Below are 13,177 nucleotides of genomic sequence, written 5' to 3'. Positions count from 1 at the left end.
CTGAATTTCTCTCTCCCTCAAATTTTGAAAAAGGTCTTGAAGCAATACTAGACAAACTCAAATGAGTGTAATTTATTATCACTCATATAGATATGGTACTCTCTCAAAATTTTGCGACCCTCTTTTGTACTATTTGGTGCATGCCTATAGACAATATGGACAAAAATCGATACTTGCACTGAATTGTAGTATTGTGATTGGACCTCATCTTGTGGTGCAAGCGTGTAGTTCTCTGCAAAGTCAACAACCGAAAGTATACTACCAATAGGAAATGTATCCTTACATATTCGAAACTGACCATCGAGCCATCTAGCATTTTGAGTGTGTTTAACATATTTAGGTACAATGTTACTCTTAAATTCATTCATAAATGCATGAACACTAAATTTTTCTGTGATTAGATCGCATCATTTTCCAACCTTTCCATCCTTCAGTGGATACTCAATAGTTTTAAATCTTTTAACATCAACTAATTGTTGTCCAAAATCATTTGAAAGATTTTCATGCAAACATTCATTCAACAATGCAAGATTGCCACATATATCACATACACCAGAAACACATGCAATGAAAAGAAAATTTTGCTCATTGAGTGGGTTGCAAAACAAACTTGATATAAACTCCTTTATAGTTTCAAGTGGTATATTTATACCACATTCTTGGAACATTCCATTACTATGCATGGTAACACGTGTATATCAAAATACACCATAATGGTAGTGAAATTGAACATGAGTTTTGCAACAACATGTGACTCTTTCCTTATTAATTCAAACATACCAAGGTTTACACTTTTCAAAAGAACTTTGACAAATGCTAATAGTCAACACCTTATCATCCAAAAAAAAATTATACAATTCAGTTTGAGTCATGTCCAATGGGTGTTTTGGATGTGGATCACAATTTTTGACCCAACTCTTAATTTAAGAACATCTCTAACATTAGGTGATACTCTCATATTATCGTGCCAGAATTTTTTGATCAAATTTTTGAATTCACCAGTAAGTTTCATATCAGACCTTGGTAGTCTACCACTAAAAGTTCACAATTTGTTTGCCAGATCACTTTCAAATTTAACTTTTCTTTTTACAGCTCTTGACAAAGTTTTGCGATGAATATTATGATATCCACTTATGTTACTCATCATTATTTTATTAGAAGTTGTTTGGCTTACTAAAGTTGTTGTTATTGCCCGTCATGCCACATTTTTATCTTTAGAATGACTTTTCTTTCCAATTGTATCAAAGGCGCTAGCAACAGTCGATATAACTTGTTTTAAAGACTCATCCTTCTTCTTGGTTTTGACATAAAAGCCTAACTTATTCATCACTTTTCACATTTTAGTCATTTTAATTAGTTGTACCATTAATTGACATTGAAACCCAAATTTTGTATTATAAAAAAAATGTCTAAACAATCTATTTGCATGTGTCCTAATCTGTCTCCATGAAACCAAGCCAGGAATGTTGTCTAGTACATCACTTTTAATTTCAAAATTTTCATTCATTTGATTATCATTCAAACATGTTTCATTTTCAATTGGTGTTTCCATGTCTACATACACATTATTGGTTTTAGTTGCAGGTGGATTTTCAATTTCATTTGGAGTTTCAAATTCGGTTTCAATTTCAGTTTCAAGTTGAGATCTAGTTTCATTTGGGGTTTCAATTTAGATTTCAATTTCAGTTTCAACTTGAGTTCTAATTTCATTTGGGGTTTGATTTTCAATTGGAATTTCATTTAATAAGCAACCTGTTTCTACTAAATCGCCAATTTCTTCATGAGAAAAAACATAGGGCTGTGAAGACATACATGTATCCAATAATGGATTAGAAGATGCCCCTGAATTAAATGGTTCTATTGTGTTTCCTTCATCAACATTTATGGTCTCATTGATGTTCTCCTCTTGATTGTAGAACTTGAAGCTCCTTGTCTCATTCTTGATCTTCTCTCTTGTTGACGCATTGTCTCCTTCTCCCTATTTGCTGCAATCTCTTCAATTGTCAGAACCTTCCTTTGCCTCTTCCTATGTTGATTTGATCCCATGGCTACACCAAATTTTGATTTCGAATTGATCTCCTTACCAAATCGACAATAAGACAAACAAAGAGAATGATTAATCAAAACACTCTTTGCAGATCATACCTATCAGGTAATGATTGAAAAATCATTCAATCATTGGGATTTGTGCTTCTGGGCCAAATTTTGGCCCAACGGATCTTTTCAAAAATAAGCACCCATTATTTAATGAAATGGGTGCCCGTTTTATAATCGAGCGCCCATTTTTAAAAACGGGCACCCGTTTTTGAATTTAAAAAACGGGCGCCCGTTTGTTAAAATTAGGGGCAGGAAACAACCCTTAGCATTATTTTTTGCTTTGGCATAGGCTTGGTCCCACCAAGTTTATGCTTGGACCTCCAAAAAAATGACTAAGGTAAAACGACATCAGATTTCTACCTTGGCCTAATTTTTTGAGGGTCTTTCTGATTGAATTTTTTGACGAAACGAAAACTCATTATATTTTTCAGCGTCCTGATATTAGAAATGTAAATTTCATAGTGGTAAGATTATTTTTTACTATTTTTTATTATTTATTAATCAAAAGTGGAACCTAAACCTAAAATACAAAGGTTCACTAAAACTTTAATAACTTTTCAAAAATAGGCACCCGTTATTTAATGAAATGGGTGCCCGTTTTTATAATCGAGCGCCCATTTTTAAAAACAGGCACCCGTTTTTTGAATTTAAAAAACAGGCGCCCGTTTGTTAAAATTAGGGGCGGGAAACAACCCTTAGCATTATTTTTTGCTTCAGGATAGGCTTGGTCCCACCAAGCTTATGTTTGGACCTACAAAAAAATGACTAAGGTAAAACGACATCAGATTTCTACCTTGGCCTAATTTTTTGAGGGCCTTTCTGATTGAATTTTTTGACGAAACGAAAACTCATTATATTTTTCAGCGTCCTGATATTAGAAATGTAAATTTCATAGTGGTAAGATTATTTTTTACTATTTTTTATTATTTATTAATCAAAAGTGGAACCTAAACCTAAAATACAAAGGTTCACTAAAACTTTAATAACTTTTCAAAAATAGGCACCCATTATTTAATGAAATGGGTGCCCGTTTTATAATCGAGCGCCCATTTTTAAAAACAGGCACCCGTTTTTTGAATTTAAAAAACAGGCGCCCGTTTGTTAAAATTAGGGGCAGGGAACAACCCTTAGCATTATTTTTTGCTTCAGGATAGGCTTGGTCCCACCAAGCTTATGTTTGGACCTACAAAAAAATGACTAAGGTAAAACGACATCAGATTTCTACCTTGGCCTAATTTTTTGAGGGCCTTTCTGATTGAATTTTTTGACGAAATGAAAACTCATTATATTTTTCAGCGTCCTGATATTAGAAATGTAAATTTCATAGTGGTAAGATTATTTTTTACTATTTTTTATTATTTATTAATCAAAAGTGGAACCTAAACCTAAAATACAAAGGTTCACTAAAACTTTAATAACTTTAAAACTTTAATTATATGACATCAATCTACATACAATTCTTTTGAATATTAAAAAAAAAAATTGAAAAATATGAAATTTTCATCAAATTATGGTGGTCGTACACCCGATGTTTTGAAAATATACTTTATTGTCAGTTAAAAATTAATTAAAAAAATATATTCAATAAAAAAATAAGAAAAAATATTCTCATCAATATTTGGTGTCTTAAGTATATCATTTCATAGAAGGATTTGGAAAAATTCATTTATTTGCATCAAAAAAAGGTGGTCATACATGTGTGGTATGGTCCCGAAACAAGCATTTTGAAAAACTGGTTTTTAAACATGCCTACTAAAAAAGGATTTCTAGCATGTGGGTATTAAAATAAATTACATATTTGAAAAGTAGACTTCGAGCACTACATTTTCTATTACTGATGTTTTTTGAGATTCAATCTCTAAGTGCATCAAATTTTGATATCAATCGACAGAAAATTTGAAAAATAGAGAAAACACTTCCACTTTTTGCCCAAAAGTGGGACTCAACTTCTTGCAGCCACCTAAGAGCAATGCCACTCATGAGGAGGGTTGTCTAACCTAGGAAGGCTCCTCTAAAGTTAAAATTAAGCCAACTTGGGAAACTCAATTTTTGGGGAGGCTAAACAAGCCCTAGGGAGTGGACATATGGCTAAATTTGGCTTTCATCCATAGGTACATCATATGGCCCACTAAAAATGCCCCTAACTTGACCCTAGGAGTTAGTTTAACCCCCTAGAAATTCACCCAAAGTTTACCTACGAGTCAACCCCGAGTTGACCTTTTTAATGGCTCCATATCAAAGACTTTCTTGAGACCATACTAGGATAATTGAAAAAATATGCATTGGTAAAATAAATTTCCTCCAAAGAGACATGTCATTACCAACTCATCTTAAAACACATGTGTCAAGTGACACCACAAAAAGAATTAACATCACTACAATACACATGGAAAATGTCCCTTTTTGTTGGAATTTATAAATTAAACAATTTCGAAATTAAACACACATCCAAGCATAACATTTACAAATTAAAACACATTTACAAACGAGGTGTTGTCTCTCCAAATAGACAACCCTTGGCTTCAGAAATTTACATAGGCCTAGGCTTGATTCTCCGAATAGTTTCCATGGTCACATGGAATAATTTTCCTGCACATCTCACTTGCACATTAGTAATTCCAAAAATCACATATAATGTTATAAGAAAAGAATACAATTCAGACATCGCATACAATTTCAATTATAAAAATTAAGTATCCAATTATCTGATAACATCCACATAAAATAATCTACTAAATGACATCATCATCATAATCATGGAATTAAATCATTTATAGAGCATGCATCCATAATTTCAAGTATCAAAATAAAGTAATGCAAATCAAAGTAAATGACATAATCATATCAAAGTTATCCAAACATTGGATCATATAAAATCTATGTCCATAATGCATCAAAATATAGTACCAATAGTAGGTCCAACATGAAAATAACTGAAATGCTATGATGGCTCAGGGTAAGGCCTCACACAAATCACCAAGAACATCCCAAAATGCATAAAACTTCACGCGGTCCTCCAGAAACATCGAGCAAGGCCAAAAACAGCTTACCTATTAGATAGGGTAATGAGCTTACCTGTTCCGACAGCTTCTAGCATATTCACTTTCCTAGATGAATCCTCCAACTTATTCTTCAAATTTTTTATCTTTGAATAGATCCAATCAATAACCTTGTAGAAATCCATAATCCCACTTGCGGTATTTAGCATGGTTAAAGGGGAATTTATGCAATCAATGTTGATCTCAGGGGTAGAATTACTAGGGTATCCACATTAGCATTGTAGCATTGGGAGGCAGAGTATCGGCTTCCTTCACCATATTCCCATCTTCTTCCACATCATTTGTTGATTTATTGGGGTCCTGAGGATTGGGTTGAACATTAAGAGAATCATTCCCTTTATATGGGTTGATTTCGGTAATGACAGGGCTCTGCTTGTTTTTCTTTTTTGGTGGAGGGGTAACATAATCAGTATCAGTCTCCATCCCCTCATCATCCTATTCATCATCTTCAAGCCAATTGTCCTCCTCCTGAACCTTACTTCTTTTTCCTTTAACCCCTTTTCTAGCTTTCTTATTTCTGGACCCAGAAGCCAAACCTTTGTCCTTCTCCTTACTAGAACCCTTAGCAAGGGTAATCGTATCAACATCATCTTCCCACTTAGTATTAGACCCATGGCCTTCACTATCATCTGAATTCTCAAACTCATCATCCAAATCTGAAAGCTCGGTGATAGAATGTTGCATAAAGGAGGCCTTGACATGGTTGTATAAAAGCAACATTAACCCTTCATGCATGGGAGGGTCACTATCCAGGTTAGCCCTAAAATCCTTAATGCTAGTGTCAAGGGAGCTAAACAAATAGAATGGAATAGACACCAAGTCTTTATGGCAAAAATGATTTAGAAGCATAAAGTGATAACCGTAGACACGAGAGTATCTACCATCAAGAGTAACATATTGCATGACAGCAAACAAAATCCATCTCCATACCTTCTTTATCACTTTTGGTGAGTAGTAGGTTTTTCCGGATTTCACAATGCAAAACAGGGAAAAAACAGAGATCAAAGTGTAGAGCAAGAAGGTCTTCAAAATAGAAATAGGCACCCACAAAACATGCAAAGTCTTGTCCACATTAAACGCCGGCTCAATCTTCAAGCGTTGCTTTTTCCAATTTATTCTGGCATTTTTCATTGATAAGTTCATTGTCATAATTACTTATCGCTCCCTCATAACCATGCACTCTATCATAAATGAGGAGGGAACACGCCTCGTGAGGAAGATCCAACTCACCTCTCTAGCTCATATTGTGATCAACATGCACGACCATGTTGGCATCCCAATCAACAATAGTGTTGGTCTCTCTATAATTGTGAGACACAACATAGCTTGAAAGAGTTTATTATCTCCTTAGCTTGAGGTATGATATTATTTATGGTCCATAAAGGGGAGGATAGGCCCTTTAGGCATTGAACTATATTATTAGAATCTCCCTCAAGCCAAACTTTAGTAAATCCCATCGATTTAACTAGGGCAAGAGTTTGGTAAGAAGCCATGGCCTCGACTAAGTGGTTAGTCTGTGATCCCATGATACTACATTTTTGTTTCTTCATTAGCATAATGCTTAAACCTAATGACATAGTAATGCTACTTTCTCTTTTTCTTTCCCAACAAAATAACAATTACTCTATTACTTAACAATATGATTTCACGACCTAGTTAAAGTGTTTAACTATATTTCTACCCTTAACTAAGAATAAAATTCTATGTATACCATTCAATATCTTTTCTTCATTAAGTATTACAACCCAACTTTTTCCTACTGACAACATATGCATCCCTTCTAAAGTATTTTTCTCTCGAATAGAGTACATTACAAGAAGCTAAATTCTTTCTACTCATTTTATTTCAGAAGAATGCCTCATTTGCACTCCTTCTGTCCATTTAACTTCCTTATATTTGCTTGCATATAATCCATTAATATTCATGCATAGATTCTAAATAAGAACAAAATAATATGTGTTGAAATAAATTGAGCTACAACATTTATTTTAAACTCATTCACATAGATATTTTAGAGGTAATTGAACACAAGTTGTTATTGAAAATTACAACTCCAATGCCATCTTCAAGAGATCAAATAAAAAAATGAAGGAAATATCAAGAGGAAGGCTCATTCTTTAAATATCATTTTAAAAACAACACATAATCATCCTTAGATGTAATCCAATGGAAAAGAACTAATAAATGCTTTCTCTCCTCTCAACCGCAATGGCATCATGGAGCCTTGTGGGCTCTAACGAAACCCCCAAGCAAGAAAACTAATATAGCCCCAAGTTAGATTCATGGAGTCTCCTCATATGGAACCAATGACCAAGGATACTTATCCTCCACAATTTTACATGACTATAATATTCACAATAAGATAAAAATATGACTCACTCGGCTTCGCATAACCAATTTTACTCTTCCCAAATCTAGAAATAAACTTTGCAACCTATCTTAATCTTACAACACACAAATAAGAATGGCAAAGGGAGTAAAAAGGTCTTATCTCTCTAAAGTTAGGCATATAGATATCCATCTCCTTATACAAGAACTCCTCTCCAATCTCTCCTCCTTTCTCCAAAACCTACAAAAATTATGCAAAATGGAGATGTGCGTAACAACCTATTCTTTCTTCACAAACCCAATATAAGGGAGATCAATTTGGAAAACTTGGATGGAGAGGTGACACTTGTCACCTTCCCATCCTCTCCTCTATGCAGTCTTTTCCTCATTTAAGAGGGCACAACAATTAGGACACCCCATTCTCCAAGTCTTCCCTCATAAATGAGCTATGGGTGGTGGGGTGGGTACCCTCAACTCATATATCCTCCAAATTCGTCACTCATCTTAATTAGCACTTTTGGAGAGTGAAAACAAGTCCTAGGGCCTTTATTGCACATCCAATAGATATCCACTTCAAGGGTATAGACCTTGGGGGTCTATTTTTGTAATTAAAACATGGCAATTGACTCAAAAACACTTATTAAGAGCCCACTATAATAAACCTTATAAACACATCTATATTGAATAACAAAACCTTATTTCCCTCTAAGTAAAACATAATGGTTAAACTTACAACTTCTCACAAAGGAAATGGATTTGAAATTGGTGATTTTCCTTCCTTCCATAGCCCTCATTACCTTCGTGCAACTAAAGAATACCAGGAATATTGTCATACAATCATGTCTCATTTATAATTCTCCGATCTATCCAACTAGATATTAAAGAAAAAATGGAATAATTTAAGGTTGTATTAGCTGTATACAAGATCAGGTGTTCCAGTTTCCCTGTGAGTCCTCCTTTATCACTTTTATAAAAAGTGTTTCGATAAAGAAAAGTATGGGGAACATCTGCCGGCCCTGATCTGTTCTTCAATCTTTGGTCACTATTTCTTTCGATAATGTTTTTCTCGATCTGTTTCAAGGGAGACCCGAAACGCTCAATAGCGTCCGTGACTCTTTTATCATCAGTCCAATCAGGAGATGCACGCGGGCCCAAATACACCTCGTCTGTGGAATGCCTGAAAATGATTTCAATTAGGGCTATTCCCAGCCTCATCTGAAATTGGTTTGGCATGGTCACCAGTGTTGATAAATGTTGAAGTTGTATTAGTATTATCAAGATGAGTAAGATGCAAGTAGTGCAGAGATGAAATGTAAAAACTAAATAATGCAACGTGAAAAAGAGGAGTTTAAAGAGGTTTTAGTTAATAGAATTAGAAAAAACTATAAGAAATAAATAGTATGAAGAGTTTAAGAAGACAATTTTAGTTTCTCTCTATCTACCAAAACGTGAGATTCTTGCTACAAAGTAAAAAATAAATCCATAATTCAATCAAAATTAAAGACACATTCACACAAATATCAAAGATCATTATTTCAACCATGCAATAGCTCTATGTGCTTTACAACCACCCTTGCATCAAAACTCTTCTTATAAATCCATTATTCATTAACTAAGTTACTGAAAAAAAAACACTCTCACAACCATGACTGCATCAATTGTCTCTCAAAAATCCTCTATGCCCGGGTTGTAACTTCAAATTTAAGAACACTATCCATACCATCAAAATATTCAGTACTGACAACGGCATAACCACGGGCAAACCTATATTTTCCAGTGCCTCCAACTACAGATACTTCCCGGGGGGACCTAAAGAAACTATCTACTCCCTGCAGCTGAAGTGAGTCATAACTGTCATCAGCAGCCTCAAAAGCAATAGTCCATAGGAGTGAGGCAGCAGCATTAACTCCACTCGCATCTGCATTGATATATGCTCCTTTGGCTTTGCCAAGCATTTTAGAGTCCTTTTGTCGTTGCTCAGTAACAAGGTCGTCCACCACCACAGTAGCTCCAAATTTGGCGACATTTGTAGAAGACCCATTCACTCCTGCCGCTATCATTGCTGTTGCATTCTTTCCAGTGAAGGTGTCGTGTACGTAGAAAACCATGTGGGTTTCAGTAATTTCGCTCCCACTTCCAGTACCGATTGAAATGAACACAAGCAAGAGGGAAAACATCATGTAAGAAGCCATTCTACGTGCCAGGGAAAAAACTATCTCCGTATGCTTGCCTTTAGCAGCTCATCTACGCTGTTTTATAGTGCATTTACCAAACGTTTCTTGGTAAAAAAAACAAAAAGGCGGATAACGGCTAGTTAGTTTTGTTCCAGTAGTGACAAATAGTCAATTTTGCGACCTTCCTCTCTCTATTCGAGATGCTTTTTCTTGTTTCTTTGCCATATATCGTAAGTTTGCAAATTAGGTCATAATTTATAGTAAGTTTTTTAATTAGGTGATGATTTCTTAATTAGTGAAGAGGAAATTAATCACTCCGGCCTCCTTTCTAATTTGTAATGATCTCATGTTAAAAGGATGGTTAGTAAATAAATCAATCTCCAAATTAATATAAACTTGTAAGCTTCTTATTTAAAGACTAAATAAATGCTTTTCACATTATTAGTGTTTGTGTATTTTATGATGTAAATTTTATTTGATGTAATATGGTGATGGAACTTTTATAATTAAAATTTAACAGAGTTGAGAAAATTTTAGTCTTAAGAATATAAGTACTTGAAATAGAACAAGTATTTGTGATTTTAATATTGTAATAGAAGCAATAAATGTAATAATATAAGTATATAAGATATTAATTTTATGTAACTATTTTTTATTGTTTGAATTAATTGATTCGATTTATATAATTTAAAAATAGAAATAGTAATTATAGTTGAACCTAGAAATATAAGCATTGTAGGTTAAAATTATATGTATTGTAATTTGATTTTAATTTTGATTTTGAGAAATAAGATTGTATTAGAGATGTTAAAATATATTTAAAAAATTATCTAATTAGAAATAGTACGATTGTATTATAAATAAGAAGATATATCAAATTACATGAGGATAATCTTAACTTCACTGAAAAATAATTTTAATATTATAATAAATAAAATATTGTTATTATAGATATTATATTATTTTTATTATTATAGAAAAATCTCATTTTATTACCAAAAAAAATATTTTATTAAATATTATTTTGAAAAATTAGATTAAATAATTTATTTAATGTATTATTATAATTAAATTTGCAATTGATTATGTAGACACCTATTTCTATCCATCCAATGAAATGAATTTTGATATTTTTTTAATTATCATTCATCCAACTATTCATTCCTCCTTTTTCAACTATTAATTAAATAAATATTTAATTAAATCACCCCAACCCTCTTCTTCTATTAATTAAATAGATTATTTAATTTATTTTATTTTATTCACTTAACCAAATTAAGACCATTAATTAAGTAAATAAATCATATTTGTTTAATTAAATCCCCCCTCACATTTAAATAAATTAATATTTATTTATAATCCCATCCCTCATAAATCCCTCACCCACTTGCACTTTCTAGAAAATGCAAGTTGCACACTAACCCTTCTCTTAATTATGACTAAACACTTATTATTAGCCTAATCCTCCTCTAAGTGTTTGCACATTCCTAAACTAAGGGATTAGAGAAGAAGTCACTTCTCAAAATATTTAAGGCTCTTACAAAACATTAGAAGCCTTTTTCTTCCACAAGTTAACCCTCAAAGTCTCCTAAAACATTTAAGGCTCTTACAAAGAATTAAAAACCTTTTTTTCTCTTCCAACAAGCTAACCCACCTTTGACCCTGGGTTAGAGAATTAATCATTAACCCAACCATCCATGGTAACCCTCAAGTCCCTTCAAGCATTTAATACTTTGACCAATCTAACCATTTAACCCTTACAAATTCCTTTCCCCCTTGGATAAAATCTTTATCCATTAACCTAATCTTAACCCAACCAATCATGGTAACCATCATGTCTCTTCAGGCATTTAATGCCTTTTCCCTCTCCTCTCAAACCTTCCCATGTTGATACTTGTCAACATGTGATTGGCTTGAAGAGGAGCACATGGATTAAGGATCACCCCTTCCTCAATCAACTCAATCATAACCCTTCATTTGTTTATTTCTTCTATAAATAGGACTCATTCCTTCATTTTAAAAGGTCTCAAATCTCAATCTCAAAATCTAGGTTTTGTCTCTATTTGTCTCTCTCACATAGGTATTTTGGATCATAATCTCTCTATCAATAGCATAGTAATCTCATTATCAATAGCATAGTAATCTCATTATCAATAGATCAATTATATCAATCATTATTATTATCTCATAGATCTTAATTGCATATCATATAGATCATTATCATAGTACTCGTTCTTTGGGTTTGTTGGGAAAATGGTGTCTCAGCCTTGTATTTACATGAGGTTACTATTTATAGTAAGTTTCCATTTTAGCACAAAATGATGTGAAATTATCTCCAAAGCTTTTGGTTGGCTAGATAAGAATGCCGGTAAATTTTCATCGCAAGATCATAGCTATTTTTGAAGATATTAAAGTTTTCATTTTTGGACGAAGCAATGAAAGGTTTAAATTTAATTTTGAGGACTTTAAAGGCTCAAAAATACCCTTAAAAGTGGGTATAAATAGCATAGTGTTTTATGAGGTGATAGAGCACTTCACAATCTTTTTGGTGCTTCAAACGATTTGTCAATAGGACACACGGTTCACAAGTTATGGCCTCTAAAAGTTTGGACTCTTGAAATAGGAAATATAAAATGCATCGAACACATAAATGAGTTGTAAAAGGGAGGAACACATGTTGATATGTGTTTTGACACATGATAGGGCATCTAAAATGGAGATAAGGTCGGATCTACTTTATTGGGTGGTTTTAGCCCATGGTTTTGTAATATCGTTTGACGGTTTCTTGTATTGTATCTCCTATATATGAGGTACATGAGATAGAGGTTGTGTGTAAGAGTCTTATGGTTATTGAGTTACCTTTGGTTCTTTGATTAGTGATACTCATATGTTGATCTTTCTCTGCAAGTATATTATAATCTATTATTGATTGCTGAATAATATATTGAGCTGTTTTTGCAGTGTGGAGTTTTTCTCCCGAAAGGGTTTTCTCCACATAAATCATTGTATTGTGGTATGAATTTTATTTATGATTTTTATTTTTAAGTTTTTGTAACTGTTGTAACAGGGTATAAAAATTTTGCATTGCCCTCCTCTCAAGGTTAGTGTAGGAAGCTGTTTTGCTTGGTAACTTCCTTACAAGTGGTATCAGAGCCCAATCACCTTTGGTTTCAATTGTGTGTTGTTGGGTTTTTTGAACTAATCCAGATTTAAGTCAGAGTTTGTGCAAAAGATACTTCTTTATTTTGTTATAGGAATTTTTCAGATGACAAGTTTGTCAAAGAGAATAGAGGTGGAGAAATTTAATGATATTAATTTTGAGATGTGGAAGTTGAAGATGGAAGATTTGTTAATAGATCAAGATCTGTGGGATGATATTGATGTGAATATCATAGCACTTGTAGATCCTACTATGGCTGCTCAGTATGATGTTATGGACCGAAAAGCTAAGGGTATGGTTAGATTGTGCATTGCAGACTCTATTCTAATCAATCTCCATGAAGAGAACACTGCAAAGAA

At 33.3% G+C, this 13,177-nt stretch overlaps 1 protein-coding gene across 1 annotated transcript; it reads right to left on the bottom strand.

Annotated features, from left to right (window-relative positions):
- Window positions 1–8,992: 8,992 nt before the first annotated feature.
- LOC131066582 (dirigent protein 2) lies at window positions 8,993–9,715 on the bottom strand. Its single transcript, XM_058001386.2, has one exon. The coding sequence runs from the start codon at window positions 9,674–9,676 to the stop codon at window positions 9,161–9,163; it is 516 nt and encodes a 171-aa protein (XP_057857369.1). The 5' UTR covers window positions 9,677–9,715; the 3' UTR covers window positions 8,993–9,160.
- Window positions 9,716–13,177: the final 3,462 nt, after the last annotated feature.

The sequence above is a fragment of the Cryptomeria japonica genome, chromosome 10 (assembly GCF_030272615.1).
Source record: "Cryptomeria japonica chromosome 10, Sugi_1.0, whole genome shotgun sequence".
Classification (NCBI taxonomy): domain Eukaryota; kingdom Viridiplantae; phylum Streptophyta; class Pinopsida; order Cupressales; family Cupressaceae; genus Cryptomeria; species Cryptomeria japonica.
Note: the sequence above shows the minus strand (reverse complement) of the source record. Positions and strands in the feature narration are given on the sequence as shown.